Source organism: Tachysurus vachellii, chromosome 12, assembly GCF_030014155.1.
Source record: "Tachysurus vachellii isolate PV-2020 chromosome 12, HZAU_Pvac_v1, whole genome shotgun sequence".
NCBI classification, from domain to species: Eukaryota; Metazoa; Chordata; class Actinopteri; order Siluriformes; family Bagridae; genus Tachysurus; species Tachysurus vachellii.
Window position 1 is genome coordinate 7129949 of NC_083471.1, and position 27042 is coordinate 7156990.

The 27042-nt window shown below is 40.0% G+C and overlaps 1 protein-coding gene across 3 annotated transcripts in view; it reads left to right on the forward strand.

The window, feature by feature from the left end:
- afg1lb (AFG1 like ATPase b) overlaps positions 1 to 27042 on the forward strand; it is a 30953-nt gene that overhangs the window by 1074 nt on the left and 2837 nt on the right. The window contains exons 2-12 of one of the 3 annotated variants that reach the window (XM_060882814.1): positions 2390 to 2709; positions 7206 to 7257; positions 7441 to 7542; positions 7976 to 8103; positions 11132 to 11231; positions 16665 to 16723; positions 23582 to 23664; positions 24014 to 24084; positions 24412 to 24512; positions 25910 to 26050; positions 26468 to 26581. In XM_060882814.1, coding sequence (XP_060738797.1) covers positions 2390 to 2709; positions 7206 to 7257; positions 7441 to 7542; positions 7976 to 8103; positions 11132 to 11231; positions 16665 to 16723; positions 23582 to 23664; positions 24014 to 24084; positions 24412 to 24512; positions 25910 to 26050; positions 26468 to 26581 — 1271 coding nt within the window. The remainder of the gene's footprint in view (positions 1 to 2389; positions 2710 to 7205; positions 7258 to 7440; positions 7543 to 7975; positions 8104 to 11131; positions 11232 to 16664; positions 16724 to 23581; positions 23665 to 24013; positions 24085 to 24411; positions 24513 to 25909; positions 26051 to 26467; positions 26582 to 27042) is intronic. The other 2 variants (XM_060882817.1, XM_060882815.1) reach the window with 2 other exon arrangements.

A 27042-nucleotide genomic window follows, 5' to 3' on the forward strand; every position in this document is an offset into this window, starting at 1 on the left:
CAGATGCAGTGGGAAGGTCTCAAAGTGTCATTTCCAGAGCTTAGAGCAGGTTCAGAAGGTCTGGTAGTGTGAGTACCCTCTCAGACAACGGGTTGTGACCGCAGACGGTCACCAAATCAAGGTCGACACTTGACCCTGAAATTGGGATAGAAAATGAGCAAATGTTAAACATATTTCACAAAAAGCTTCAAAAAGTTTTTAAACATAATATTTCAATTCCTTGAGTTCTTTCAGTTGTTCAGACCCTGAATTATGACCCAAAGTCAATTAAAACTAATCGTGTAAGCAGAAACTTTGTGAAAACTATAAGCATCTGTGTCAAGTAGGGCTGGGCGATATGGCTGAAAACTGTATCACGATATCAGTGTTTCATATCGGTCAATATCGATAATTATTGATATTTTTTTAGACCCATTTAAAATAAGGACCAGGAGAAAAATATATTACATTTAAACATTTTTATTTTAAACTTAACCTTCCTCTGATCATAATACCCCCAGTTATTAAGACAGAAATGTCAACAACCAGGTAAACTCAAATAATTAAAATGTAAACATAAGTCTAAAGTCACAATGAACACTTAACAATTATCTCTTAACATTTAAGGTGCAAAATGAAAAAAAAATGTAAGAAATGCTTAATAAAGTGTAATAAAATAGTGCAAAGTGTTAAATATAAACATAGAGATACCTGAGAATTTAGTGCAAGTTTAGTGCTAGGAAGTTCACTAGCTGTTCACCTTCTGGTGAATAAAGTGTTTTAAAATATGTGCAGTGTTTTGTAAATGTAAATAAAACTGAGGTAGACTGAGATACATCTGTAATATAAAAAAACAAACCTGATCCAGTACAGTAACATTGTTTGAAATATAAAACCTGCAGAAATATGAAAAAGTAGCTGACTTTTCCTCTTTTATTTACAATTTCCTCGCTCGCTGCGGCGCTCATTTTCTGCTTATCAGTCGCCGGTTACTGAAGCACGAGACAACGATATGGCGCAACCAAACGTGATACTGTTACATGACTGGCTGTTAGCGTGTCTCTCCCTACGTTGCTAGTTTACCAGAGTGTGAGTGCCTTTGTTAATGCAACCAAACTTGCTTCGCAATCTGTTTTCTTCCTATGAAGAATAAAAAATATCGAACGTTTTATCGAACATATTTTTTATTGATATCGATCACGTGTCTATCGCGATACATATCGTTAATGTTTTATCACCCAGCCCTAATGTCGAGTGGAACTATAACACTCGTTAGGAACGTTTGTGCACACCCCCAACCCCCCCGCCCCCCCAAAAGTTTAAGAACTAGCCATCTGTTGTGAGCCAGCTTCTATGAGGCTGAAAGTAATATTTTTAGAGTTATTAAATCCTAAACATGGCTTCCTTGGCCCCACATGCTCCTAGGCTTCTTATGAGTTCTGTGAAGGTGAGAAAGCAATACAGGTTGCTTTCTTGGTGTATGGATATCATGGCAGGTTTGGCTGTAACCACAACGGACCGTGTACCGTTGAGACTATTCCTTGAACAGCTAAAGATTAGCCATTTAGAAAAAGCTTCTGAACACATGACCTTAATTAGACTGCCTGTGTATTCCTTTACATGGCATTTGTGAATAGAGGTTTACCTTGGTGACTTGATACACAGCAGGCTCATGGACTGCTGGATGTTGGTTAGTTCCCATTCTCTCTGGCAGCTGTTGCAGTACGTCACCTCTTTCTATGGTCTCAAAAGCTTATTAAGACATATCTGAAAGTCTTAAGGTACTTTCACTGTCATCCATGAAAATTTCCCAGAAGTTTAACATAGGGTCTCTTCTATGCACTGGAGTCTTTTAAGGATCTTCCTTACAAGCTAGTGCATAATACTGAAGAGAATTTAAGGTCTCTGAAAGCTGGTGATGAGCTTATTTGAAAGGTTCGATGGCCAGAGGACTCTTTGATGAGCAATGAGCTTTGTTGCTGAACCCATGTTTTCTTTGCGAAGGTCATGCAGTTTTCTGAATCAGCTCTTGAACCTAACTGATTTTCAGTCCAGCTGGCTTCCTGGTCTAAACAGATCCTGGACTACAGGCTGATGGATGTTCTTACTGTTGCCTGTATTTGGAGGCTTTAGTCATTGAAATTACCTGGATGTTCAACAAGGTTACTATTGCCCCTCATAGTGACAGGAGTACAGTATTCATATTTGAAAACATTTCAGCTGACATACTAACTTCCATGATTGATTTTCAGCCCCTGTAGATTAGGATGGATTAAATATCATTACAAATGCTATTTATGTGCATACATTTTGCACTCTGATTCCTAAATAATCACCAGGACCAGCACAGACCGTTCCATTCGTTATTAAGAGCATCAACAACTAACTGGTACCTGGTATCTTTTTCCAGGTTGCTGGACATCTGAGAACTACAGACACCTGTGGACTACCCCTGATTGCACCACACCCACTGGACTCATCGCTCACTATGAAAATCTGGTGCACTCCAAGTTCCTCCATGAAGACAGTCTGCAGAAAGCAGCACTTTGGCAGCTTGAGAAGTTGAGTAGAGAAATGGCAAGATATACCAACCTACCACTTTATCTTCCAGAGAAAATGAAGAGAAAGGACAAAATGTCCAAATCAGAGCATAGAGTTAAGAACAAGGAAAGCGTAAAGGATGTTGCTTTGAGAGAAGACGCACAAGAAGATGAAGGGTATTCTAAAAAGGTGTGTGTTTTACTGACATGCTGTGGTTTACTAACTGACTGCTTATTGTGTGGTGGTGGGTTTTTTTTAAGTTTGAAAGGGGTTATTCTTTAGTTTTAGGATATGATTGGGTCAAATTCAACTGTGTCTCGACTGAAACAGACGGATAGTACAGATTTTGCTCCTTTGTGTACTATGTGCATAATCGGTCTGAGGCCATCCTTAAAAATATTTTGGTTTGCATTAACAGTAAAAAAAAAAAAGGGTCGGTAGGTAGGTCTATTTTTTTTTTTCAAGTTTCAGTGTAAAAAAAAAAAGTACAATATTGGTGATGGTGATTACGTAGGTATGAATTTCGGTTGAACACACCATTAACTTTTCTGTTGTAAAAAGGGAAACATTGTGCAGAAGTATTATTTGCTGTTATGCGTGTGTCCGAAGCTGCAGTTGCTGTGTGACGCGTTCCAAAAAAAAAAAAAAAAGAACCTGGACGCGCTCCGAGACAAAGCCGTTAAAATCAATTTCCTATTTCCGTTGGTTTCGTTTCCTATTTTACTTGTGTTGGTTGGTCCAATCGATTCGTGCAATAGATTTTCGAACAATAGAATTTGTATTAGTTGTTTAAAGAATAAAAAATAAAAAGGTCGGTCTTAACGGGGGGCACGGTGGCTTAGTGGTTACCCTCGAGGGTTGGGGTTCGATTCCCGCCTCCGCCTTGTGTGTGTGGAGTTTGCATGTTCTCCCTGTGCCTCGGGGGTTTCCTCTGGGTACTCCGGTTTCCTCCCCGGTCCAAAGACATGCATGGTAGGTTGATTGGCATCTCTGGAAAAATTGTCCGTAGTCTGTGATTGCGTGAGTGAATGAGAGTGTGTGTGTGCCCTGTGATGGGTTGGCACTCCGTCCAGGGTGTATCCTGCCTTGGTGCCCGATGACGCCTGAGATAGGCACAGGCTCCCCGTGACCCGAGGTAGTTCGGATAAGCGGTAGAAAATGAGTGAGTGAGTGAGGTCGGTCTTAACGCAAATTTACAACCGGCTTGGTCAATCGGTCTTGAAGCAAAAAAAAAAATAAAAACATTTGAGTCGGTCCTAAATTGACAGGGTCGGTCGGGTTACGGCAAACAAGAATATTTTTAAGGATGGCCTGACTTCGTTATCCACCCTGTACTGGATTTAAAGCTTTGAAATGAAAGCATTTAGCCACATTTACAAATGACATTCAGAATTGTTTTCCTCTTTCACACTGATCAACATCAGCTTAATGTTTTGAATTTGCATCACTTGGTCCTGAGTGTATGTGTAAGTAAGCCCGATGTGTGATTTTGTGTACGCTATCCCAGTTTGGTTCAGAGTAACTAAGCGTGTGTGTGTTTTTATGCGTGTGTGGGATGCTAGATGAATTGATTTTTGTATTTCATGAATTTTAACAGGGCAAGCAGTCCCGTGAAGTGGGAGGCCTTGCAGCATGATGATGTTTCTATTCTCTATAATAATTGTCACCTACTCTTAGAAATCAGTCACGCAAACCTAAAATACATATTTATCCCCCGGAAGATGAGACCGTAAGCTTTTTAATGGTGTCAAAATAATTTATGCCTGTCTGCTCCAAATATCAGGAGTTACATGAGCTGTTGAGTTACCACCGAATGCCTGTTTGTAGAGCTGCAAAGTGAGTCAAATGGGTCATCGCTTCACTGACTGACTAAATAAAGATTAGCATGAAGAACTTGGGCTGCGGCTACTATTTAATGAGGTAAATTAGCTTCTGGCGAGGACAATTTTTTTAAAGTTAGCTAGAATAAGTGAGATTTAATATGAACTTGTTAAATGATGTTAGTTTGATTTAGATGAAGCCCCATAATAAATACCCAAGCGAGGGCCAATGTCTGTGTTTCTGACCATCATATTTTGATCAAATACACGAGTCCCACATTTTTTAGGACCCCCTTGGCAAATATTCAATGGTGTAATTATTTCATACTTGCTGGTAGGCTTTAAATTTTGATGATAATGAGGTCAAAAACACTAAAATTACAATCAGCTTACTTTAATCAATTTGCATGTCAAACCTTAAAACCCAATCATTAAAATCAAGCACTCTTAAAAAAACATTATAACATTTTATAGTACTGGGAAGATTATTTTTGAATACACAGGATTTTACCTGAAATTTTGAGAAACTGAATTTCTGTCTGAAAATCAGAAAGTTCCTGGAGTCGACAGCTTGATGAACCTTTATGTAATCTTGATTTGAACTGCCGTCATGTGGGTCAGCTTTGTGCTCAGGCCTTCAGCAGTGAACACTTGAAGACAAACTACAAACTGTTGTAGAAAGGACATTATTTACTGTTCAGTGTCACCCAAATGAGAATGAGGTTCCCTTCTGAGTCTGGTTCCTCTCAAGGTTTCTTCCTTGCCACCGTCACTGCAGGCTTGATCATTAGGGATACTGTAGATGTTAAAGAAAAATACTAACTTCATTTTAAACTTTGGAATTTTTATTCTGTTTTTATTCTTCTGTACGGCTGCTTTGAGACAATGTCAATACTGTAAAGAGCTAAAAGTCTGTTCCATGCCAAGGTGATTTCTAGATTTATTGGGACTCTCACATGGTGCATAAGAAAAGTGTTTGTCTTGTTACCACAAGAATGAGAACGTGGATCATAAGATCACAGAATGCACTAGAGGGCAGATGACACTTTTCTCTGAGAGGATTACGCTGCCGTAGGTGTTTGAAAAGAAAAGAAGTGGTTGGTTAGCTTCACATGTCTAAGTTCTGCAGAGACATGTGAAGCATGTGTTAGCCTTCACACTCCCAGGTTGGACTCGGAAAGCTTACTAGTGTTGTGTGAAATTGGCAGGAGAATAATTTGAGGAGAAAATGATTAACTCACTTCTAGTGTGTGATATAAGTTTAGGTAATAAAATTAAACAGAATTTTTCCAGTCAAATTGGCTAGGATGTGCAACATAAAGAGAGCTATGCTTGGACTTCGTTTATACATTGCTCAGTCGTACACTAGTGTTAACTAGCTAACAGTGAAGTTTAGATCAGTTAGACATGTAGCTGGATTACTGGCTAGAGATGGAGCGTGTTGGCTTAGGGGGTGCTTCTGATTTGAACCCGGTTTACTTGACGAGGCTAAACTTTAGGCAGGGATTGTTCTTTGCATATTATTTGATTGGTTATTTTCCGACCCAGAATAAATGAGGACTGAATAAACATTTTGAAAAAATATAAACTCGTATGTTGGAAGGACCTGAAGGATTTTTCTGATGAAATGTGGCCAGGTAATTATATACAGGATCAGAATTCAGGGGGATGTAAACTTTTTAAACTGGTTCATTTGTGGAAATTCAGTTCTTGTTTTGTTTTATGTGAAACTGTTTATTCAATGCAAAACTAAATAAGATCTTTCTTATTTCTTTTAAAGTGGGATGGACACATATGACATCAGCTGTATCAATATGAGAATGAATACAAATACCTAAATGATGTGAGCCCCAAGTATGTTGATGGCTATAAAACATGAAGTGGCTATAAAAATAGCTACATATCTGTAAATACCCAATAATTAAGAAGCGTAAAGCAACCAGCACTGTAATGAACCTGCTTGGAAAAGGACGCAAGTATAATTTACCCCTACGCATAGTGAAGAGGGTGCTTAGTGAGGCAGATTTCTCCAAGGATCACAGGTGAAGATTTTCAGGAGTTGGGAGCATTCTGAGGATCACCAAGTCTCTAGATCTCCAACTGTTTGAAGTTTGGTGCGTTGTTCTGGCACAGATCCCAAACAACTGGTGTCAGTGCCACAACCTGGACTGCACCCAAATTCTCTTAGACAAAATTAGAGCTTTTTAGCATAAAAATAAGAATGGCTCTACACAAAAGAACATTACTGTTGAAGACGATCAATAAGGATCTGTGAGATCTTGTGAAGATCTGTGATGTTTCTCCTCCAAAAGCTCTAGGAAGCTCATTAAGCCTGTACATTTGAAACATATTTCCATATGCAAATTAATGCATAATTAATGTAAACTTTTCCTGATTCATTTACATCTGCTTTACCTTTTCTGAAACTTGGCTCCAGATTTTGGTCCTTCAGGTGCTGATACACTGTAAAATAATATATTTTTTGTTTTTTTAGTGAGTCAAAATAACTTTTGAGTGTCAGTTTTGTCTTTTTGTGAACTTTGTCTTTAATGGAAATGCAAATCTGTTATGCTGTACCTGAGCCTGGGAATTTGCGTTCATGGAAAATCAACATTGGGGGAAAAAATACTTTAGTTCTGTTTTTACGAATAGATTGATAAACCAGGCCCCTTATGAGATACACAGCAATGTGGAGTCTGAGGAACAGGCAGCAGAAGAATGACCCAAAAAATGTGTCCAAATTAACCACAGCATTTTTATGCTGACTAGAAAATCATCATGAATCTGTAAGCATTTATTGTTCATTCAAAGAGGTGGGGCTTTTTTGTTTGTTTGTTATTCACAATTGTCACAATTGTCTCGCAGGATAGTTTGAAGCCGCCTTCCCCTCGTGGATGCTACGTTCACGGTGGCGTTGGTGAGTTTCGCACATCTTAATCTGAACTCTACTGTTATACAGCAGCCATTAAAGATGCATCGAAACACAGAACTTTGATCAACTTTTTATTCGGCAGTGACTCGATGTCTGTGTTTAACTGTAATACACCTCTGTACATCACTGCATCCTAGTATAACCTGGAAAGTATTTTTTCCTTCTCAGGCACTGGAAAAACGATGCTGATGGACATGTTTTACTCTCATGTAGAAAATCGCAGGAAAAAAAGACTTCATTTTAACGCCTTTATGTTAGACATACACAGAAGTAAGCTCTCTTTATCTAGGTGTATGTGTATATATATATATATATATATATATATATATATATATATATATATATATATATATATATATATAAATAAGAGTGTGTGTATATATATATAAATAAGAGTGTGTGTGTGTATATATATATAAATAAGTGTGTGTGTGTATATATATATATATATTATATATATATATATATATATATATATATATATATATATATATATATATATATATATATATACACACACACACAAGTACACTCTTATTTATATATATATATATATATATATATATATATATATATATATATATATATATATACATGTATATAAATATATATGCATGTATATAAATATTATCAATAATAATAATAATAACATTTGCTCTTTTTATTTACTTTATGAGGACTGATTGTATTCGTTCTGTTCCAGGGATCCACCGTCTGAAGCAGAGTCTGCCGAAGGGAAGCTCGGGCGAACTGACAATGCACGACCCCATCTTCCCTGTTGCTATGGAGATCGGCGAGGAAACCTGCCTCTTATGCCTGGATGAGTTTCAGGTGAGGAGGGAGGCAGGCTGAGGAGTCGCAGAAGGTGTTCAGGGCTGCGCGTGGGTGGAGGCGATCAACAGGTGTTTGCGAATCAAGAACTAAAAAACACAAAGCCAATTTGTTAGATCGTTAGCATGGAAATAACAACATTGAGATGCAAAATAAATCATGTGCGCTGTATAATGTAATGCCGGTTCCAGTACTCGACATATTAATACTCTGCTATTAGAGATTATATTTTTCTAAACGCTGCTGCTCTTATTGTTGTTTTTTTTTTAAATTGTATTTTTTTTATTAATATTATTAAAATGCATTGTTGCTACACTGCAGGACTCGTCCTACATTTAACGTAGAAATCATCCTTCAACACGATTCAGGTTTTGAGCGATTGAACACCTTGCTTGAATAACTGTGATTTTTTTTTTCTTTATTTTTATTTTTATTATCAGTTTGAGGACTTGAAGGTGATGTTTAAGCATGTAAAACTGACATGTTTGTACATTTTGGAGCCATCTAGTGGAGTCCAAACCCTAAATACAAACAGATACAAATCCAGGAAAGCTATATGACTTATGTTTATTAACTTTTCATTCATTTCTAATCAGAAAAAGGAAACACAGTGCGCGAACACAGTTATGTAGAACACGGTTTTGAAGAACATCTAGTCCTTCAAAAGATGATTTATAATTATTATTATTATTATTATTATTATTATTATTATTATTATTATTAAGTGATTCTTTTCCATAAGCAGGTCTTTCACATGCTGTTCATCTCAAATCTGCAAATGTTAATAAATTGTGCATGCACGTACACACACGCGCGCGCAAACACGTCTGAAGTCCACAGTGTGCGTGTTTGTCACGCGTCGCTGTCCTCGCGCTCGGCTTTCCTGCACTTGTGGATCGTGGCAAGCGCTCACACGGAACTCTGGTAGCCGTGTTTTGTTTGGGATACATAAATTAGGAGCCTGATGGACCCTTACCAATCAGGAGCCGCGTCCACTTAGGCATGCAAATAAGGCATCGGGTTTCAGACGTCCCCTCTGTGTTCCTTAAGTGAAGGGGTAATGGAGAGCAGCCGCGGCGGGTCGCGCGCATCCTCGCCTCTTAAATGCTAATGAAATTTCTTCGTTCTCTTCATTAGTCAGCCGTCATTATCAGTAATTTGTAGTCTTCCCCTTTTTGTCCCCCCATTCGCTGCCCTAATGAACACAAGGTATTGAGACAAGGGCCAAGAGAGATATAGAGAGAGGAAAAGAGAAAGAAAGAAAGAAGGAAAGAGAGCAACCGCTCAAGGCATTGTCTCAGCCTTCGGTCCGAAATTACGCATCGCCGGCTTTGAGTAAGTAAAGGTTTAAGATCAAAAGAGCGTAATTTGGCACCCGCGCGCGCCGCACAAAAGTGACTCTCCGCCGCCGTAATTGGAAGCTCATTTAAATATTTGCGCCGTTGTTTTTGAGGTCGTCCTCGACGACGCCGAGGCTTTCTTCTGCTCAAACGGGCAATCAATACACCGTGTGTGTGTGTGTGTGTGTGTGTGTGTGTGTGTGTGTGTGATGTTGCCTGTGTGACAAACAAAAAAACAAATACAGGATAGATGAAAAGGTCATAATTAAATGACTCTTTTGAAACGGGCCATAGGCAGTTAAAGGACATGTGATCCAATTCAGCTAGCAGCACCTCAGCTTTGTAGCACACACACACACACACACACTCAAAAGTACAGATGCTAATAGGGTTACATTGAGGGCCTAAGGTTTAATATGCAAAAGAAGAGAGCACTTCAGTGGAAAAAAAAACAACAACATATGCTAAGGGTATGGCTGTCTTAAGTGCCCCCCCCCTTTTTTTTAAACAAATAATCCTATAATGTCCATCAGAGTGTGAGGGCGGTGTGCTGAAGAACAACAAAAAAGCATGTGTCTCCAGTCCTCGCTGGAAAAAGCGGCACTCATAAAAATGTACAGTAGGCCATGGAATAGAAACCTGAAGAATCTGTTATTCACTGAAGGACGTCGTACAACTTAAAATGCACTCGCTATAGTCTTCACTCAGGGCCGCGCGGACAAAAATATTGCTCATATTGACAGGATATTAAACACAAAAGATTTCCGAAACGAAAAGACGAAAGCTAGCTGGAAAAGAGGGATGAAGAGCGAGTGAGCGAAATGGAATATGAAAGGAAGAGGATCTCATTTGTAGGTTATTGACTAAAGGGCTCCTTTTGTTCACAGAGGGTCAGCAGCTCCTGTGTTTTTGCAGATGTGTGTGAGGCGACAGCTCGCTGCTGTGAAAAAGGCAACGTTTAAATGATAATAATGACAATGACGATGATGAGAATGATAATGAAAGAACCACTCGTCCCCCCGCGCTTGCCCGAGATTCAGGGACGGCCATGCCAGGCCCTTAAGAACACAATGGGAACGCATCTGTGTGTGTTTGTGTGTATGTACAGTTTGTGTGTGTGGCCATCTGGCATCCATTGTGTCACTGATTTTGCCTCGTATCGCACTGTTTGTTTATTTATTTATTTATTTATTTATTTATGCATTCATTTATTTATTGTATTATTATTATTCCGTCCGGTTGTGCTGACTTGATTAGCTCATCTGAGCCACCTCGAGACACTTGTCTTCATCACCGACAGAAAGCTGCAGCTCCACGTGGCCATTTTGCCGTCAGGTGGAGTGGCTTTGTGTTTGTGTGTGGTGGTCAATGGACCTTGGCCAATCTGAAATGCAACAACACCTGGTATTCATGTGTGTGTGCGCACACAAACACACACTCACACAATCACAATTGTGGTAATTAGCTCAAGGCAAAGGAGTGGTCTTTTGCTCATCCTCAGCTTTTCCACCTGGGACTGCTCCCATAGCCTCAGAAAAACACAAAAATCCCTAAAAGCTAAATGCTGCATTGCTTTTAGGCCAAATACCAAGGTTAGCTAGCTAGCTGAGTAAATTCAGATTATTTATTTCAGTTTAAAAAATGTAATTTTAAAGAAAAATTGTTTTTGTTGTACTGGTCGGATTTAGGTGACTGATGTTGCCAGTGCCATGATTCTGAAGCAGCTCTTTGAAGGCTTGTTTACATGTGGCGTGGTCCTCGTGGCCACCTCCAACCGACCGCCAGAAGGTGAGTGGATTATTTTTTAAAATCTGTCCTGTAAACATAAATAGACGCAGGTAGACTCGTTGCCTCAAAGCTCCATGGTCCACAATTCCTCACGTCCTCGTGGATTTCCACCCGGACCGTCATCATGTACCACCGTAGGTGTAATTGTTTGTGCGAAACCTGTTAACCTGGCCCCCCATTCTGTGTAGTTCATTTGGCACTTCACAGAAATGTATAAACTTTGCTCTTGCAGGACTTCTCTTGTTCTGATGCACGCATGTAGTCTGAAAAAACGTCTGTTATTAGAAGTGAATGTCAATAACAGTTCTGCTGATCTGATTGGTCGAGCAGCTGACATTCAGCGTGCGTGTATCACACTGCTCATCTGTTTACAAGAACTTAACATTCCTCGTCAAGCACTAGTTCATTACACCGGAAACCAGGCTGTCGGTCGATCTGTGCGTTGTCATGGCAACACGGACGACTTTATCGTTTTATCGTCCTGCGTGTCTGCTTTGGGAACGGTTTTCATCGACTTACCTACACATCCGAGTTGCTGTCATGCTGATATTTAGTTATATTTATTAAACGTTTACGGAATTAAACCCTAAATATCTAATAATAAATACATGAAAACATGATTTTTTACATAGACGTCCGCCGTCCGTACACAGTGCGACACACAGTGCGGTACAATGCTTTGTTTGACTCTCTGGCTCATAAAAATAGACTCTAGAGATGCGAACGAGAAAAAAAACAGATAGAAATGTATCCAGAGTAATGTAGAAGTATAGATTGGTGGCAAATCAGTAGGACTGTTACGAATAAAGTACAGATGTGTGCAGATGTTTGGAGAAATAAATAAATATTGACTTTGTGTAGTTAAACACACCTGAACTGTACTCTGAAGTATATTTTATAAGTCTACACTATATTTTGTGACCTGTGTATTAGTGAGTTAACTGCCTTTAAGTAGCCTTTAAATCTAATAGTACATTAGATTTTACATTTACAGCAGACGCCTTTATCCTCATTTATCTCATTTATACCGCTGAGCAATTGAGGACCTTTTAAGGGCCTTGCTTAAGTGCCCAGTGGTAGCACCTTTGATGGCCCTGGGATTCGAACTCATGACTTTCTGATTAGTAGTCCAACATCTTAACCACTAAGATTAGTTGAGTCTCCCAGACTGGAGGTAAAGGTTCAGTTGACGCTTTGTGTTCAATCAAACCTCTAGGATAAAGCTTTAGAGTCTAATCATAAACTTTGCTCCTCCACCTAGACCTCTTCAATTCAATTCAAGTTTATTTGTATAGCGCTTTTTACAATTGACATTGTATCAAAGCAGCTTTACAGAACATAAACATAAAACAAAAGGTTAATATAAAGAATAATATAAAGATTAATAGAATACAAAATTTGAGATTAATATTAGATTGATTTTGTTCACAATGTGTATGTATTTATGCCCTATGAGCAAGTCTGAGGTGACTCAGGCAGCAGTGGCAAGGAAAAACGCCCTTAGATGGTAAAGGAAGAAACCTTGTGAGGAACCAGACTCAAAGGGGAACCTCATCCTCATATGGGTGACACTGGAGGGTGTGATTATAAATATACAGTCTAACAAATGTTGTATTGTTGCAAAAGATCACATGGAGTTCACATCTCCTCTATAGTATAGCAGATATAGTCGGCCTCATCTCAGTGGAGGTCCAAAATCTTCATTGCACGGAAGACGATCTGAGCTGGTACAATTTCTGGATGCCTCAGGATGGGTAGAAAGAGAGAAGCAGTGTAGAGGGATTAACATATCTGCTGTTCATAAAAATGTGCAAGTCTCATGTAATAGTGCACAATATTTTGGGATGTATTATGTGTACGCCTGACTAAAGAGATGAGTTTTTAATCTACAATTAAACTAGGAAAGTATATCTGAGCCCCTGAACCTTGAGTAGGCGTTCATACTTTCAAGTCTTTTTCCCCCGACCCCTTTTTTGAAGAACCAAAACAGAAACCGGCATCTACCTGAGAAGTCCTACGTGCAGGCTAACCAGCAAACGTCTGGATCCGTGTTCTGGAAAGTTCTCCAAAGAGGATTGTTCTTACTAACAAACTGAATTGTTTCGTTTTCGTCAAAGGTGAAGAAGTGATCTTGTGGTCAACACTCACGAGACCCAGAGAAGGTTAGCCATTAATATTTCTTTTCACTCCATACTTTAAGTCAACGCTCTTGATTTGAGTTTGAAGCGAAGAAGAAACAAGTTCTTTCTAAAAGTGCCTCCAATCGTCTTTCAGCGATATTTTGTCAGTGACGTTATCAGATCACCTGATGTGCTAGTCTCCACTTAGATGATCTGAGCATATGATTGGTTTAAGCCACTTGAGAGATTCTGCTTCTGAAACCACGACAGATCATTTGATATGCTGCAGGATGATGTTTATATTCCCTCAGCGTACTTTATTATGGACTTTTTTCTCGTAAGGGGACGCAGCAGCGATCTGCGTCAAGTGTCATAATCGTATGTTTTCCTTATCCGTGGATTGATCTGATATTTTGTATTTATCATTTTATATATATATATATATATATATATATATATATATATATATATATATATATATATATATATATATATATATATATAATGATATAGCTATATAAGCTATATATAACTATAGCTTTCACGCTATAGTTTAAAAAAGTCCCTTGGTGTTGGAGACATTTCTTCACCTGTGTTCTACTCAGTAAGTCATTCACTGGCTTTTCCGATCTACGTAAAAGCTGTTGCAGAACTCAGACACAGAACATGAAGTTTACGCTCTGTTGTACCTCTGGAATATATAACTTCCTGAACACACAAAAAAGTGTGTATCTCATGCTGACCTTCTCACCTGGACGGCTCACATGACCTCACTACATTTTCACTTTGCATTGTCTCGCCGCAATTGTCTCTCTCTCTCCGAACAAAGTCAAACATGTTCCTAAAGCCCCACGGCCTTCTCGTGTTCTCTAATCCAGCACCGAACGCTCTCGGATGTCAGCGCCTCCTTACCTTTCAGCACCTTTTGTTCTGCTCATCATAGCCTTTTCACCCCAAACTCAGTTCACTTCGCGTGAAGTTGCCGTGTCATAATTCTTTCACCTCCGTCGCCTTTTCCTCTTTCCGCTTGCTTCACCACAATGTCACGTAAAAAAAAAGGAGGTTAAACTGATATGAATGGCTATTACTCTTACTGGCTCCTTCTTCTGCAATTTCTTTCCACAGCTTTATATTTCCTTTAGGTCTTTTATAGAGGGACAGCTGTGCATTTTTTTCTCAATGAGTCATGAGGAGAAAAAAAACCACACAGAGAAAAGAGAAGGTCGTTTTGAGGTTTCATACCATTTGTACATCATTGTTCGCTCCTGAACACTTGATACAGACGCTCAACAGCATCCGAATCAGTCTGTCTGCTTCCAGAGTTACTCTTTAATCTCTTCCTCCTTTCCCTCACTTTTCTTTTCCCCTGATGTTACATTAAAGTAGCGAGCTATAAGGAGGGCGATTGAGTCAGTCTTCCTGTCATCTTTCCCTTCTTTTTCTCAGAGCTCTACTAAACGTCGTGTAGCGTGAAGTGGCCTTGCGCGTGGAGTGTGTGTTCCACAGCAAACGCTTACATAAAGAGACACTCTTGTAACATTAACCAGCCAGCGAGTACAAAGCGCACACTAAAAACGTAATAGGCAGCTTATTTAATTTTAATTAGGGCCGACTAATGGAAGCGCTCACATGAAAGAACGGGAAAGGAGATGATGGAAAGGCGTGTTGGTGGCGGCGCACGGCGGCACCGCGGTGGTGAAAAGCCGCCAAAGAGGCTCGAGCGTTTGAACTTGGAGATGCTCTCTTTCACACTTCCTCCAGGAGCAATCGCTTCACCCTTTCTTCATTGCCTCTCAGAAGAAGTGAGGGGGAGGAGAATAGAAACAAGGGATGGTGTTGCTCGGTCACGCCGACATGTGACTCATCAAACTTCTTTAATGTGATTTAAAAAAAAAAAAAACCTTTCAGCTGCCCAAATTGTCTACGCTGAGGAGACAGACGTCTCGTTACAGGGTTTCGCTGTCGCTTCGGGTTCTCCAGAGGGTTTCAGCTTGAGAAATGAAGGTTCTGGAAAGATCATAAAAGCAATCAGTCAGATCCTTTTCTCTTGCAAAACTCTTCAGTTTTTTTTTTTGGACACACAATCAACAAACTCTATTTCCAAATGGCCGTCGATTTGTTCTGTCATCACAACACATGTTCAGCTTCTTCCAAGTAAAGAGAGAGCAAAATTGGGTGTGGTCGCTCGGTCGGACAAACGGACGGTCAGACGGATGTATACTCTGTGCTCTGTCAACCAATCAGACATGTCCGTGTGCTCTTGCGATCATGTATGTGATAGAGGGTGGATGGCGTTTTCCTTACTGGTTGTCCGTCCGCATCATGATGAATTTTAGTGCCTCAATAATTCATTCATTATACAATAATTATTTAATGATGTATTAACGATACCTTTCTCCAGTAGTCAGAAGTCAGAACTGGCAAAATTGGGACAAATTAGGGAGTCCAGATATAATGGACAGATCAACTTTAGAAAGAAAAGGAAATTTAATATAAAGACTAAAAAATGTCTCGAAATCAATGTCCAGTTTGTGATTGTTGCCTTTACAATTCTTCATGTAGATTTATTCTGAGATTAACAAAAGGTTTTTATGGGAAACGTGACAAGCAGGTTTTTCAAGTTAGTTCTTGAGGCACTGGAAAGTCAGTAGTGTGCAGATTGAAAGAAGGAAGCGTGGTTAAAATAAATAAATAAATGCATTAATGAATAAATGAATGAATAAAAGCTCATGCTATAGGCGGCTTGTTTAAAGAGGAGAGAATGCAGTGCTTTCAGGATTTTGTCATCACTTTCTGTGTATCTCTAAACAAGTCACCAATAATAGTATCTCATCATCTCGCTTTTTACGTTCTGGTACGTGTGTTATCAGGGTTTATAATGCCTCCAGGGCTAATTGAAGTCTCTATTCAACATGATGTTGGTCCATTGTTTGCGCTGAATGAGAGAGACTTCTTCTCTTGAGCCCATTGTTAGAGAATGTAATGAATTTCATGTGCCGTTGTTCTCCGACGCTGTACAGAGAAATCATTTTGTGCCTCCTCTCGTCCCCTTTGTCCCTCCTCCCATTCCCCGGCTTCACTTCACATCATCAATAGACACTTTATTTGCCAATCACAGGAGGAAAATGACATTATGAGGAGGGTAAAGAGTAGAGCTAATAATAACCAGCCTGACTCTCTCTTTCTCTCTTTCTCTCTCTCTCTCTCTCTCTCTCTCTCTCTCTCTCTCTCTCTCTCTCTCTCTCTGTGTGTGTGTGTGTGTGTGTGTGTGTGTGTGTGTGTGTGTGTGTGTGTGTGTGTGTGTGTTTCTCAGAACTCTACAAAAACGGTCTTCAGAGAGCTGCTTTTGTGCCTTTCATTCATGTGCTCAAGGTAAAGACAAAGTTAATTTATTTATCCTTTTTATTCTCCTTTTTGTCCCTCGCTCTTAATGTCGCGCGAGCTGTTGGTCCAGTTTTTTTTTTGATGTATTTTATACTTGGTGTAAAACACTACCCCAGTGCAAGCACGCAAAAAGCACACACAACATAGAAAAGGCACCTTTGATCATACCTAGAGAGAGAGAAAGAGAGAAAGAGAGATGGACACAATTAGGCGTTCTGGTTGCGAATGAGACAGAGGAAGCTGTTTAATGATGAGCATGGCTCGGCTGGAATGAAGCCGCCTGCTTGCATTTCAAAGCGAGGCCTATCACAGACGGACCTCACGGACGCTCTGATCTGCTTTTGTAATTTAATGGCGTCATTGTAAGCAGGTATTGGCATTATCCCTCACGCTGTCGGAGTAATTAGCACAGTTCGACCACGGGCCATCATAAATAATCAGAGCTTCATTTCCAGGCATTGCAGCAGCCCACATTCTTATACATTTAACACAGCTCACCTGAAGGAGCTTCAAATCTGTGACACTTTATACCAAATAACTGACCTGTCATTGCAACAGGGCTCGAAAACGTCATCCTGTGCCATGTGCATTTAGTGCATTAACAGAGAAAACACTTTAACACGGTCCCCAAGAACTGATTTGTACGATTTCTCTCAGGTTCCAGTTCAGTTTTCTAAAACACAGATTCACCTTTAAAAAAAAAAAAAAATGTTAATGTGAGTAAAAATGTAATAAAAAAAAGCTTTTATTTTTCCCCGCTAATAGCTACAGTAAGTCAAAGTGAATTCTTTATCTGTTTCTCACTGATGGACAGAATAAAATGTAAATCTCCACATTACTTAAGAATATCGAGAACATTGTTAATCCTCCTGTCCTTCGTTCTCATAATAATGTTGAAGGTTTCTGGACTGTCTTGTGCACAAAATCACAGTTGTTTCATTTAAAAAAAAGATCAAAAATTGTATTTATCTTCACTGCTGCTGTGCAGTCCTAATAAAACAGTTTTAAAAAGTTATTAAATATTTTAGACCTGAAGGTTAATATTTTGTTTATATACACATTAAAAGATCTTTCCTTCTTCCTTTCTTTAATTTCTTTCTTTCTTTCTTTCTTTCTTTCTTTCTTTCTTTCTTTCTTTAATTTCATTTTTTCTTTCCTTAATTTCTTTTTCTTACTTTTTTCTTTCTTTAATTTCTTTCTTTCTTTCATTCATTTCTTTCCTTCTTTCTTTCCTTAATTTCTTTCTTTCTTTCTTTTTTCTTTCTTTCTTTCTTTCTTTCTTTCTTTCTTTCTTTCTTTCTTTCTTTCTTTCTTTCTTTAATTTTTTTCTTTCTTTAATTTCTTTCTTTCATTAATTACTTTCTATCTTTAATTTATTTTTCTTTCTTTCTTTCTTTCTTTCTTTCTTTCTTTGTTTTTTCTTTCTTTCTCTCTCTCTTTCTTTCTTTCTTTAATTTTTTTCTTTCTTTAATTTCTTTCTTTCATTAATTACTTTCTATCTTTAATTTCTTTTTCTTTCTTTCTTTCTTTCTTTCTTTCTTTCTTTCTTTCTTTCTTTCTTTATTTAATTAGTTGCTTAATTTCTTTATATTTTAATATTTCTATACTTATTTAGATTTAGGTTCTATTCCTACAAATAGTCAGTTTGTTTAATTTTTTAATGTAAGTGATATACTTTTTTCTTTTAGAGTAAATGTAAAATTCCTATGAGATTATGGCAGGTTTAAGAATCTGTATAAGTTGAAATGTTTAATTAAATGTTTTATTATTTTTTTTAATATAAGTCCTACTCTGTCTGGGTGGTTGTTATTCGTATATTTTGTGGGGTCTGGGGTGAAATAGATCGGCCGCCATATGTGTTAAATATCAGCCGCTGCCTAGATCTTTGCTCTTCACCACAGTTTATAAGCGAATAGTTCACAGGCTGTTTACATACTTCACTTGCTAGGGTTAAACCAGGGCCACTGCCTTTTTTATTTCTGTCATCAGTTAAAAATAATTCTGCACGCTATACTTTTTGGTCCCCAAATGAAAACATTGAAACGATTATTATTATTATTCTTATTATTATTATTATTATTATTATTACTACTACTACTACTTAGGAGGGCAGACCTCAGACTTTCCTCCCAGGTCAGGGAGGCATTTTCGCTTGGACACGAGATGATTCTTCCCAGGCTCAGGCAAATCTGACGCACACTAAATCCAGATGGTCTGACAAAGGAGAAGAGCAGAGGAGAAGAAGAGAGGAGAGGGTGGGAGGAGACCGACGGCTATTCAGCTTCCTTATCAGGCAGAATTAACAAGGGGCAGAGCGCAGAGTGACTTTCAGGACCCTAATAGGGAAGGAATGACCTGTAAGAGACGCGTCCACTGTGTCGGACCAGTGACCCCGAAGACCGGGGCGTCCGAGGGGACTCGTTAGCCGAGTGAAATCTTTCCTGAAGCCTGGAAATACTTTATATTCCTTACACATGTTGCCATTGCATACGCACATACATATATAAAAAACATTATTTCAGGTAATTGAATATTAAATGCAGTATATGTTTTTGTTGTTGTTTTTTTTGTTTTTTTTCCCCCTCTCATTCACTGAGGATTTATTTTTCCTTTTTTTTCTTTTTTTTTAAAGCATAGCTAAGTCTGAGGTCAACCGGCTGTTGGAGTTGAGTTTGAAATAACATCGCATTGCTGCATCATTCCCTTTTTTCTTTTTTATACCCCTATTCAGATCTCCAGGGTCAAATGCTCCAAACTCTAACAGCAGTTTTTAGCTGACTTTTTTTCCTCTCTCTCTCTCTCTCTCTCTCTCTCTCTCTCTCTCTCTCTCTCTCTCGCAGCAGCATTACAAAATGGCAGAAATATGATCACCTTTAATTCTGCTTAAGTGTCTCCTTTCTTTTTCTTTTTTTTTCTCCTTTTTCCTCCTCCTGCTGCTTTTGTTAGGATTAATTGGTGTGTACAGTTAACCGGGTATTTAAAAAAATTAATCGAAGAGAAATAAATGGAAGTGAAAGATGTCTACGTGTGTGTGTGTGTGTGTGTGTGTGTGTGTGTGTGTGTGTGTGCGCACACCCGGTGAAGGACTCTGTGTCGAGTCACAAATATGATGATGGAGTGACGTGTAGAGAGGCTCTTCAGAAAGTAGAATTGATGTTCAATGACTGTTATTGTCCCTCTGGCCTTTGGTAGGCCAACAATAACTCCTTATTTTTCATATTTTTATTTATTTTTCCATTTCTTTGCCCTTTTATGCTGTCTTTTCCTCCCCCTTCCTCCTAAAAACCGAGTGAACAAACCTCCAATGGTAAAGTTCAGCGCTTTCACTGAAAAGCGACTCAGCCTTGGTAGTGTTTAAGGGCCGCAAGTGAATAACAGCGAGAGCGAGCTTTCCCGTTGTGAGAAATCATGGCTAATTAGCGAAGGCGGTTAGCAAGAGCAGGCCACCTCAGAGAGAGATCTAATCCAATAAAGCATCCAGGGTGAAGGGTGAGACAGAGAGAAAGAGAGAGAGAGAGACAGAGAGAGAGAAAGGTGATCACTAGGAGGAGCTGTCTCTTTCTTCTCAGCATCTATGACCATCATTCCAATAGCCAGCATACATCCTCCCTCCCTCCATCCCTCCCTCCATTCCTCCCTCTTCACCTTTTACTTTTGGTCAGTGTCTTTGCTTGTCTTTAAGCATGTATGAAGAGGCCCAGGAGAATGTGAAAGTAGCACTCTGGTGACGTGTGTGTGTGTGTGTGTGTGTGTCTGTTTGTCTGTCTGGGGTGGTCCAAGCTTTATTTTTTTTTCGTTCTTCTTCAGCGCCTATGCAGATGTTCTAAAAGGTTACGTTTCCCTAAGAGCTCAGGACGGGGCAGCGAAAGGTTGTGAGAACGTTACAAGAACGTTCCGAGTGGCTAACAAAAGCCGGTACATGTAAAGGGAATAGATAATTAGGCGTAATTAGTGTGTTCACATCTTAAACCACCCCCATCTCTCTCTCTCTCTCTCTCTCTCTCTCTCTCTCTCTCTCTCTCACTCACACACACACACACTCACTCTTAATCTCTGAATACGCTCACGCAAGACACACACACATGAAATCACACACCAGAGTGGTGAAAACACTTTGATGTAAGAGGAGTCGTCCCCGGACTCAAAAGCATAAAGGCACTGTTTTAAGCTGTCTCTCGTTCTCTTTCTATCCCTCCCTCTGTTCCACCCCCCTTTTTTCTTTCCTCTTTCCACAGTGGCTGTAAGACACACACAAATGAATGGACAACAACCTTTACACACACACACACACACACAGCCCCACACCCCCGTCTCTTTTTCACTCTTCCCACCCTGCACTCTTTGAGCCCCGGCTCAGTCAATTCTCTAGCCTGCAAAGGGGAAAGCAAGAAAAAGCATCAAATGTTTTCGGCCGTCAGTAATGAGGTAGTGGACCTCATCAGGGCCCAATCGCCAGCTATCTTTGGCTTTTGTTCCGTCTCAATAGTAAGGCTCGCTTTGAAAAAAAAACTGAAAGGCAACTTTTTTTTTTTTTTTTTTTAAAGAAAGTGAGTCAGAGAAAGAGAGAGGGAGAGAAACACGCACAACGTTGTGGGGTTTTTTGTTTTGTTTATTTTTTTACCCTCCTTTTCATTTCCATTCTAAAATGTTATTTGTCTGAACAGCTTGTGTGTCCAGCTTCATACACAGCAAACGTTTTACGGCTTTATGAACGTCCGTCTGTGGAAGAACTGCTTTTATTACTGACTTTTACACTTCAGAACAGCTTCTGAGAGAAAGTTTGCTTTCGGATGAGCGCAGCCTCGGGTTTGGTGTACAGGGAGAATGTTCGCCTCAAATATCTGGGGTTGTGGGTTGCATTCTCTCGTGTGTGTGTGTGTGTGTGTATTCTCCCTGTGCTTTAGAGGTTTTCTCCAGATTCTCCAGTTTCCTCCCTTAGTCCAAAGACTTGCCTTGTAGGCTGATTATGTGTGTGTGTGTGTGTGCGTGCGTGCGTGTGTGTGCCCGAGTGCACGTTCGTCCAGGCTGTTCCTTTGGATTAGAGTCTAATTTCCCTGCGATGTTTAGGATAAACACTGGAGAGAATAGACTTGATTTCAGTTACACACAAACACACACACACTATTCCACGTTGTTCCGAATCCGAGTTCACCCTAAAAACTTTCATGTTTCACTTTTATGATCGTAGCCTCGACTCCTTTCAGTAAAAAATGTGAAAATTTGTTCAAATAAATCAAGTTTGTTGATTTGGACAGAATTTTTATTTCTTTTTTTTTTTCTAGATAAGAAGCTGAATTTTAATGAAGGTCTGATTTAATATCTGTATGTCTGATCTGAATACCACTAACGTTGTAAGTGAGTGGATATTTTTTTTTCTTACCGGCCGATTTTGTTGTAAGGAAGTAAAAATGGACGCGATATTGACGTAGAGCCAAACTCTAACGTCGCTTTAGTCTTGAAATCTCCTTAAGTATCGGATTTTATACTGTTTATTCATGTAATACTGAAAGGAAGCAAACTAACTTCAAATATCCTGTAGAAGTGTGTGTGTGTGTGTGTGTGTGGGGCACGGCAGCATCCCGTGGGTGGAGGATGACACCGAAGGCTTGAAGATGAAAAACTTTGAGGAGTTATAAATCTCTAATGAACCCATCACAGCCCATAATCATGCGATGATCCCCCAAGCAGGCACGTCTCATTATATATAACCACTGTCTGATTGTGTTTCTCCACTCCTCCTTTCTCCCTCACTCCATCACTCCCTCCATTTTCTCTCTTCTAAACTGAAGGATGTCTCGGTTACCCACCAGCTGTCAAGATACACTCATGAGGAGAAACTTTCTCTCTCTCCCTCTCTCTCTCGTTTTTAAATAAACAGTCAGTGAGGTGTAAGAGAGAGAAAAAGAAAGGAGAGGAGAGGAGAGGAAGAGCCTGATTTGGCGGTTGCCGTCACCGCGCTGGCTGTTTACCCGGCGACTCGGTGATGAGGTCATGCAGGGGCTGATGAAGCGACACACTCCCTTTTGTGTTGCGCTGCTCGCGGTTTGTCAGCCTGTCATTACACCCGATTCAGCCAATTGGCTCGGACGCGGAACTCTGAGCTCGAGAGAGAAAAGTTGACAGCGCCAGAGAATGGGAGAGGAGTGTGGTGATGAAGGGGGAAAAATAGGAATATATCATTCGTGTGGTGATTGCTAATTATCCCTGGTTCAAGGAGGAGGGTGGCGGAAAATTCACTGATTTCATAATTCGCCGGATTTGAGGACTGCTTCAGGCGAAGGCCTCTTCGCGTTAATGCTACATATTATTACTCCTGTTAAAAATAATCACCCGTCCTTTTCATCAGCACTGTTTTTTTTTCTGGCATTCTGTTTTTTTGTTGTTTTTTTTTTAAAATAAAGACAGTCTAGATAACTTGCCAGTTTGGTGTGTCTAATAAACTAACACAGAGACATCGAGCTTTCAGTTTTTACAGTGCAGGCTTGGGTAGAAGTGATAAAGTATGAAGAGGCAATCAGTGAAAAGATTCTCTGGTCAGAGGAAATAAGAAACAGAGAAGATTGAAGTCCAATCTCATGACAGTTTGCTTATAATATCGCCGTGCTCCAGTCCTCACGTTAACACCTCACAGGTCGCATCGAGCGACTTAAATCGTACATCAGACTTGGACCGGTACTGTATATTCCTTAAGACGAGTGTATGAGCGTAGACGTGTGTAGGCACGTGTCTAATCCATCACGGCGTCGCCACCTGGAGGCGGGTCGTGTATTGTGTTGTGTATACTGTGCTCCCAAGCGAAATGTTCTCAGAAAGAATGTTTACGTGTTTGAAATTTTTCTCTTCTAGGAGTACTGCTGCGTTGTCAGACTGGACCCAGGATTCGATTACCGCAAGAGGGAGATGGAAGCGGCGGGAAAACTTTATTACACGTAAGAGTGTTTGTCACACTGAACAAACCAGGAATCAGGAAATACGAATAAAAAACGAGAACCAATAAAAACCTGGTTTTCGGTACCTCGATACAACCCTGTACTCTTTACTATCTGTCCTTTTAGTGATGCTAATGCATGTGTGTGTGTGTTTGTGTGCAAGCGTGTATATTGGTAGGTACCTGATTGCCACTCGCTCCCATTCACGCTCACGCTGTTTGTTTTGAGCTCGACACGCCGTGTTATTGAGGCTCCCTGAAAAGCTAAACACAGCCGCACACCGCTTTCTGTTTGATGTGAGCACTACAGCTCTGCTTCATTTCATATTCTGTTCTCCGGCTCTCCGCAGATGCAGTGAACTGGACGCAGAGGTCGCCGTCAATACGCTGTTCCGCCAGTTGGCTTCCAGACAAAACGATGGTACGCAAGTTAATTTCCTTTAGTTAAAATAAAAGAGCGGGAGAATACGGCTTGTGTGTGTTTTGTGTTTTCCAACACACACACACAAAATACACAGTCATAAACACACACAATACACACATACTCATACACAAACACACTCATACACACCCACATAAAATACGCACACAATATACGTTCATACAATACACACTCACATACACACACTCCTGCATCTAAACATACATATACACACACACACACATAATCTCTCACACACACATTTTGAAAGAGCAAAAGAGTTTCAGTGTTCTGTTTTTGTGCTGCAGTAGTTTGTTGTGTCTTCAGTAACCAGGCCGAGAGCGTTGAAGGTGCAGGGCAGAGAGCTGACGTTACACCGGACCTGCGGTCGCGTCGCTGATTGCACCTTCCAAGAGCTATGTGAGCGTGTGAGTACAGAGAAGCATCACTACTTCTGAAGATGGTGAAAGAACCCGGCATGTCATCTTCTCAGAATTACACTGGAAAAAAAAAAACATTTCACACATGAACACGACTCACAGAGAAAACTCTCCTTTTACACACTGATGAGCTTTATACATCAGAAACGTGTATCTCGGTGTACTCTGTTAATAATATCATTTGGACCGATGCATTAAAGGTGCAGTAGGTAAGATTTTTCTCTTCCTACTCACACAAATAAGGTGTAAAGTTTGGTAGAAATGATCATAAATAATCGTCTGAGCCACTGACTCAGGGCAAGTGTTTATTACAGAGCAGTAAAAACACGTTTGGAAGCCTGAATGTTTGTATGTTTATAGCCACACCTCCAAACCCCCCCTTCACGTCTCCTCAGTCATCGTGTGGAGAAGCAGCAGTTCATCTTTCAAGCAGCTGAATGTCCGAGTTTGCTACAAAGTGATGCCGTGACGGCGGATGCTGATGCTAGCTCTAGCTGAGCTGTCATAAGATTTGAAGGCGGAGCTTTGTGCAGATGAGGGGGAAAGGGGGCGGGATCAACAAGTTTATTCAATTTCACCCACTTAAACGTTACAGAACTATTTTTCTAAAAAACGTGACGTGTGTTAGCTTAGATAGTGCTGATCCTTGTGTGTGTCTGTATGTGCACGCATGTGTGTGTTTGTGTGCAGGGATTGGAGAGGAAGTTGCAGAGGCACACTGTAGTAACAGGTTTACCAGTTGTCCAGTTGCACATTGTAGCTTTTTTTCCTGTTTAAAATAAAAAGAGAGAGAGAGAGAGAGAGAGAGAGAGAGAGAGAGGGGGAAAAGAGAGAATCAACATGCTATTCTCTAATGGAGAGCCACAGTGCTGTGTGTGTGTGTGTGTGTGTGTGTGTGTGTGTGTGAGTGTGTGTGTGTGTGTGTGTGTGTCCTTCGGCCTTTTCCAGAGTGCTGTTCACTTCCATTCGCTGTGTGTGTCTATAAAGAGTCCTCAACTTCTTTATCTTCATGCGCAGGCTAATGCAGCCGGGACAATGTCAGCATGATTTAATGTGCCTTCCATGCTGGATAACACACTCATAAACACGTACACAGGTTCCACTGCGCATAGAAAAGGAAAAAAAATAGAGAATGAGCAGGAGAAAAGAGGAAAAATATCAAGAGAGGGATAGTGAAAAAAATGGTTTGGAGCACTTGAGAAAAAAAAAAGAGTATATTCTACATAGTCTTTGTCTCTCAAGGTTGAGAGGAAGCTCTCATACAAACACAGATTAATTTTACTCGCTCGAAACTTCAATTAGAAGTGCTTTATCTTGAAGTCTGTTAATAATTGTTAATTGAACGATAACACTTTCAATGCTGTGTGTGTGTGTGTGTGTTTCAGCCATTAGGAGCGAGCGATTATCTGGAGATCGCTCATCATTTTGATACAGTCATCATCCGTAAGGTGCCTCGGCTGAAGGTTGCTCTAAAGGACCAAGCCAGGCGCCTCATTACACTTATCGACATCTTCTACGACCAGAAGGTAAAAGAGAAAACTGCCGCACAGTGTAGAACAGGAGAGTTCAGGGAAGTTTAGTGTACATTCTTACTAGCAACTATAAGCTGTAGCAAACGTGTCTCCTGGACACATGCTACCACACAACAACATACGTGTTTTTTCCAGTTAAATTAAATTCCTAATTTATTCCCTGGGGAGGAAATAGGACATTGTCAGAAGCTGGATTTATTAGTTCTATAAAGCCGCTACTAAAATAACTCCGTGAGCAATGGGTTTAATTCATGAGTGAGCTGATGATCATAACTCTCGTTTTGCAGGAGTAGAAGCTTTCTTTGAGTGGAAATATTATATATCTCAGACATGGAAGCTTTCTGTTGCTGTTCTGGTTCTCTCTCCTGCTGTATTTCAGTCCAGTTTATTTATCTGCAAAGTGTTTTTCAGGTGAGGGTAGCGGTGTTAGCCGAAGCCCCTCTGTACCGTCTCTTTGATGGAGGCTCTATGTCTGGAGAGGAAGAGCGGGATCGTCTGATGCTTGACGAGCTCGGCCTCACTAATGTAAGCGAGTGCTTTAGCCACAAGGCCAGCAGTGGTTGGCTGTTTTTAAGCATGAATTCATAAACAACCCATTAAATTGCCTGGACTCGTTGATATAAGAAAAAAAAACATGATTTAAACATGTTATTTTTCCAAAAGGTAAACCAACATTTAAAACCAAGTGGTTAAATAGGCAGGGGTGTTGGAAAAAGAAAATTAAAACCTGGGCCAGTGTAGTGTTGGAGGTTTAACACTTATATGGCTTGGTGGCCAATCAGGTCACTGAGTTCACATTCCGGCCTGTTGGCCAATCAGATCACAGGGGCTTTTTACACCTGGCCACTTCAGGCGTTTTCTGTGATCAGATAGCTATCCGATGGTAAAAAGACCAGGTCTAAATGCCCTCCGAAACGTTTTCGAGACGGATATAAATCCGATCGTTCAAACCACTTCAGGAGGTGGTCTGGGACACGTTTCAGATG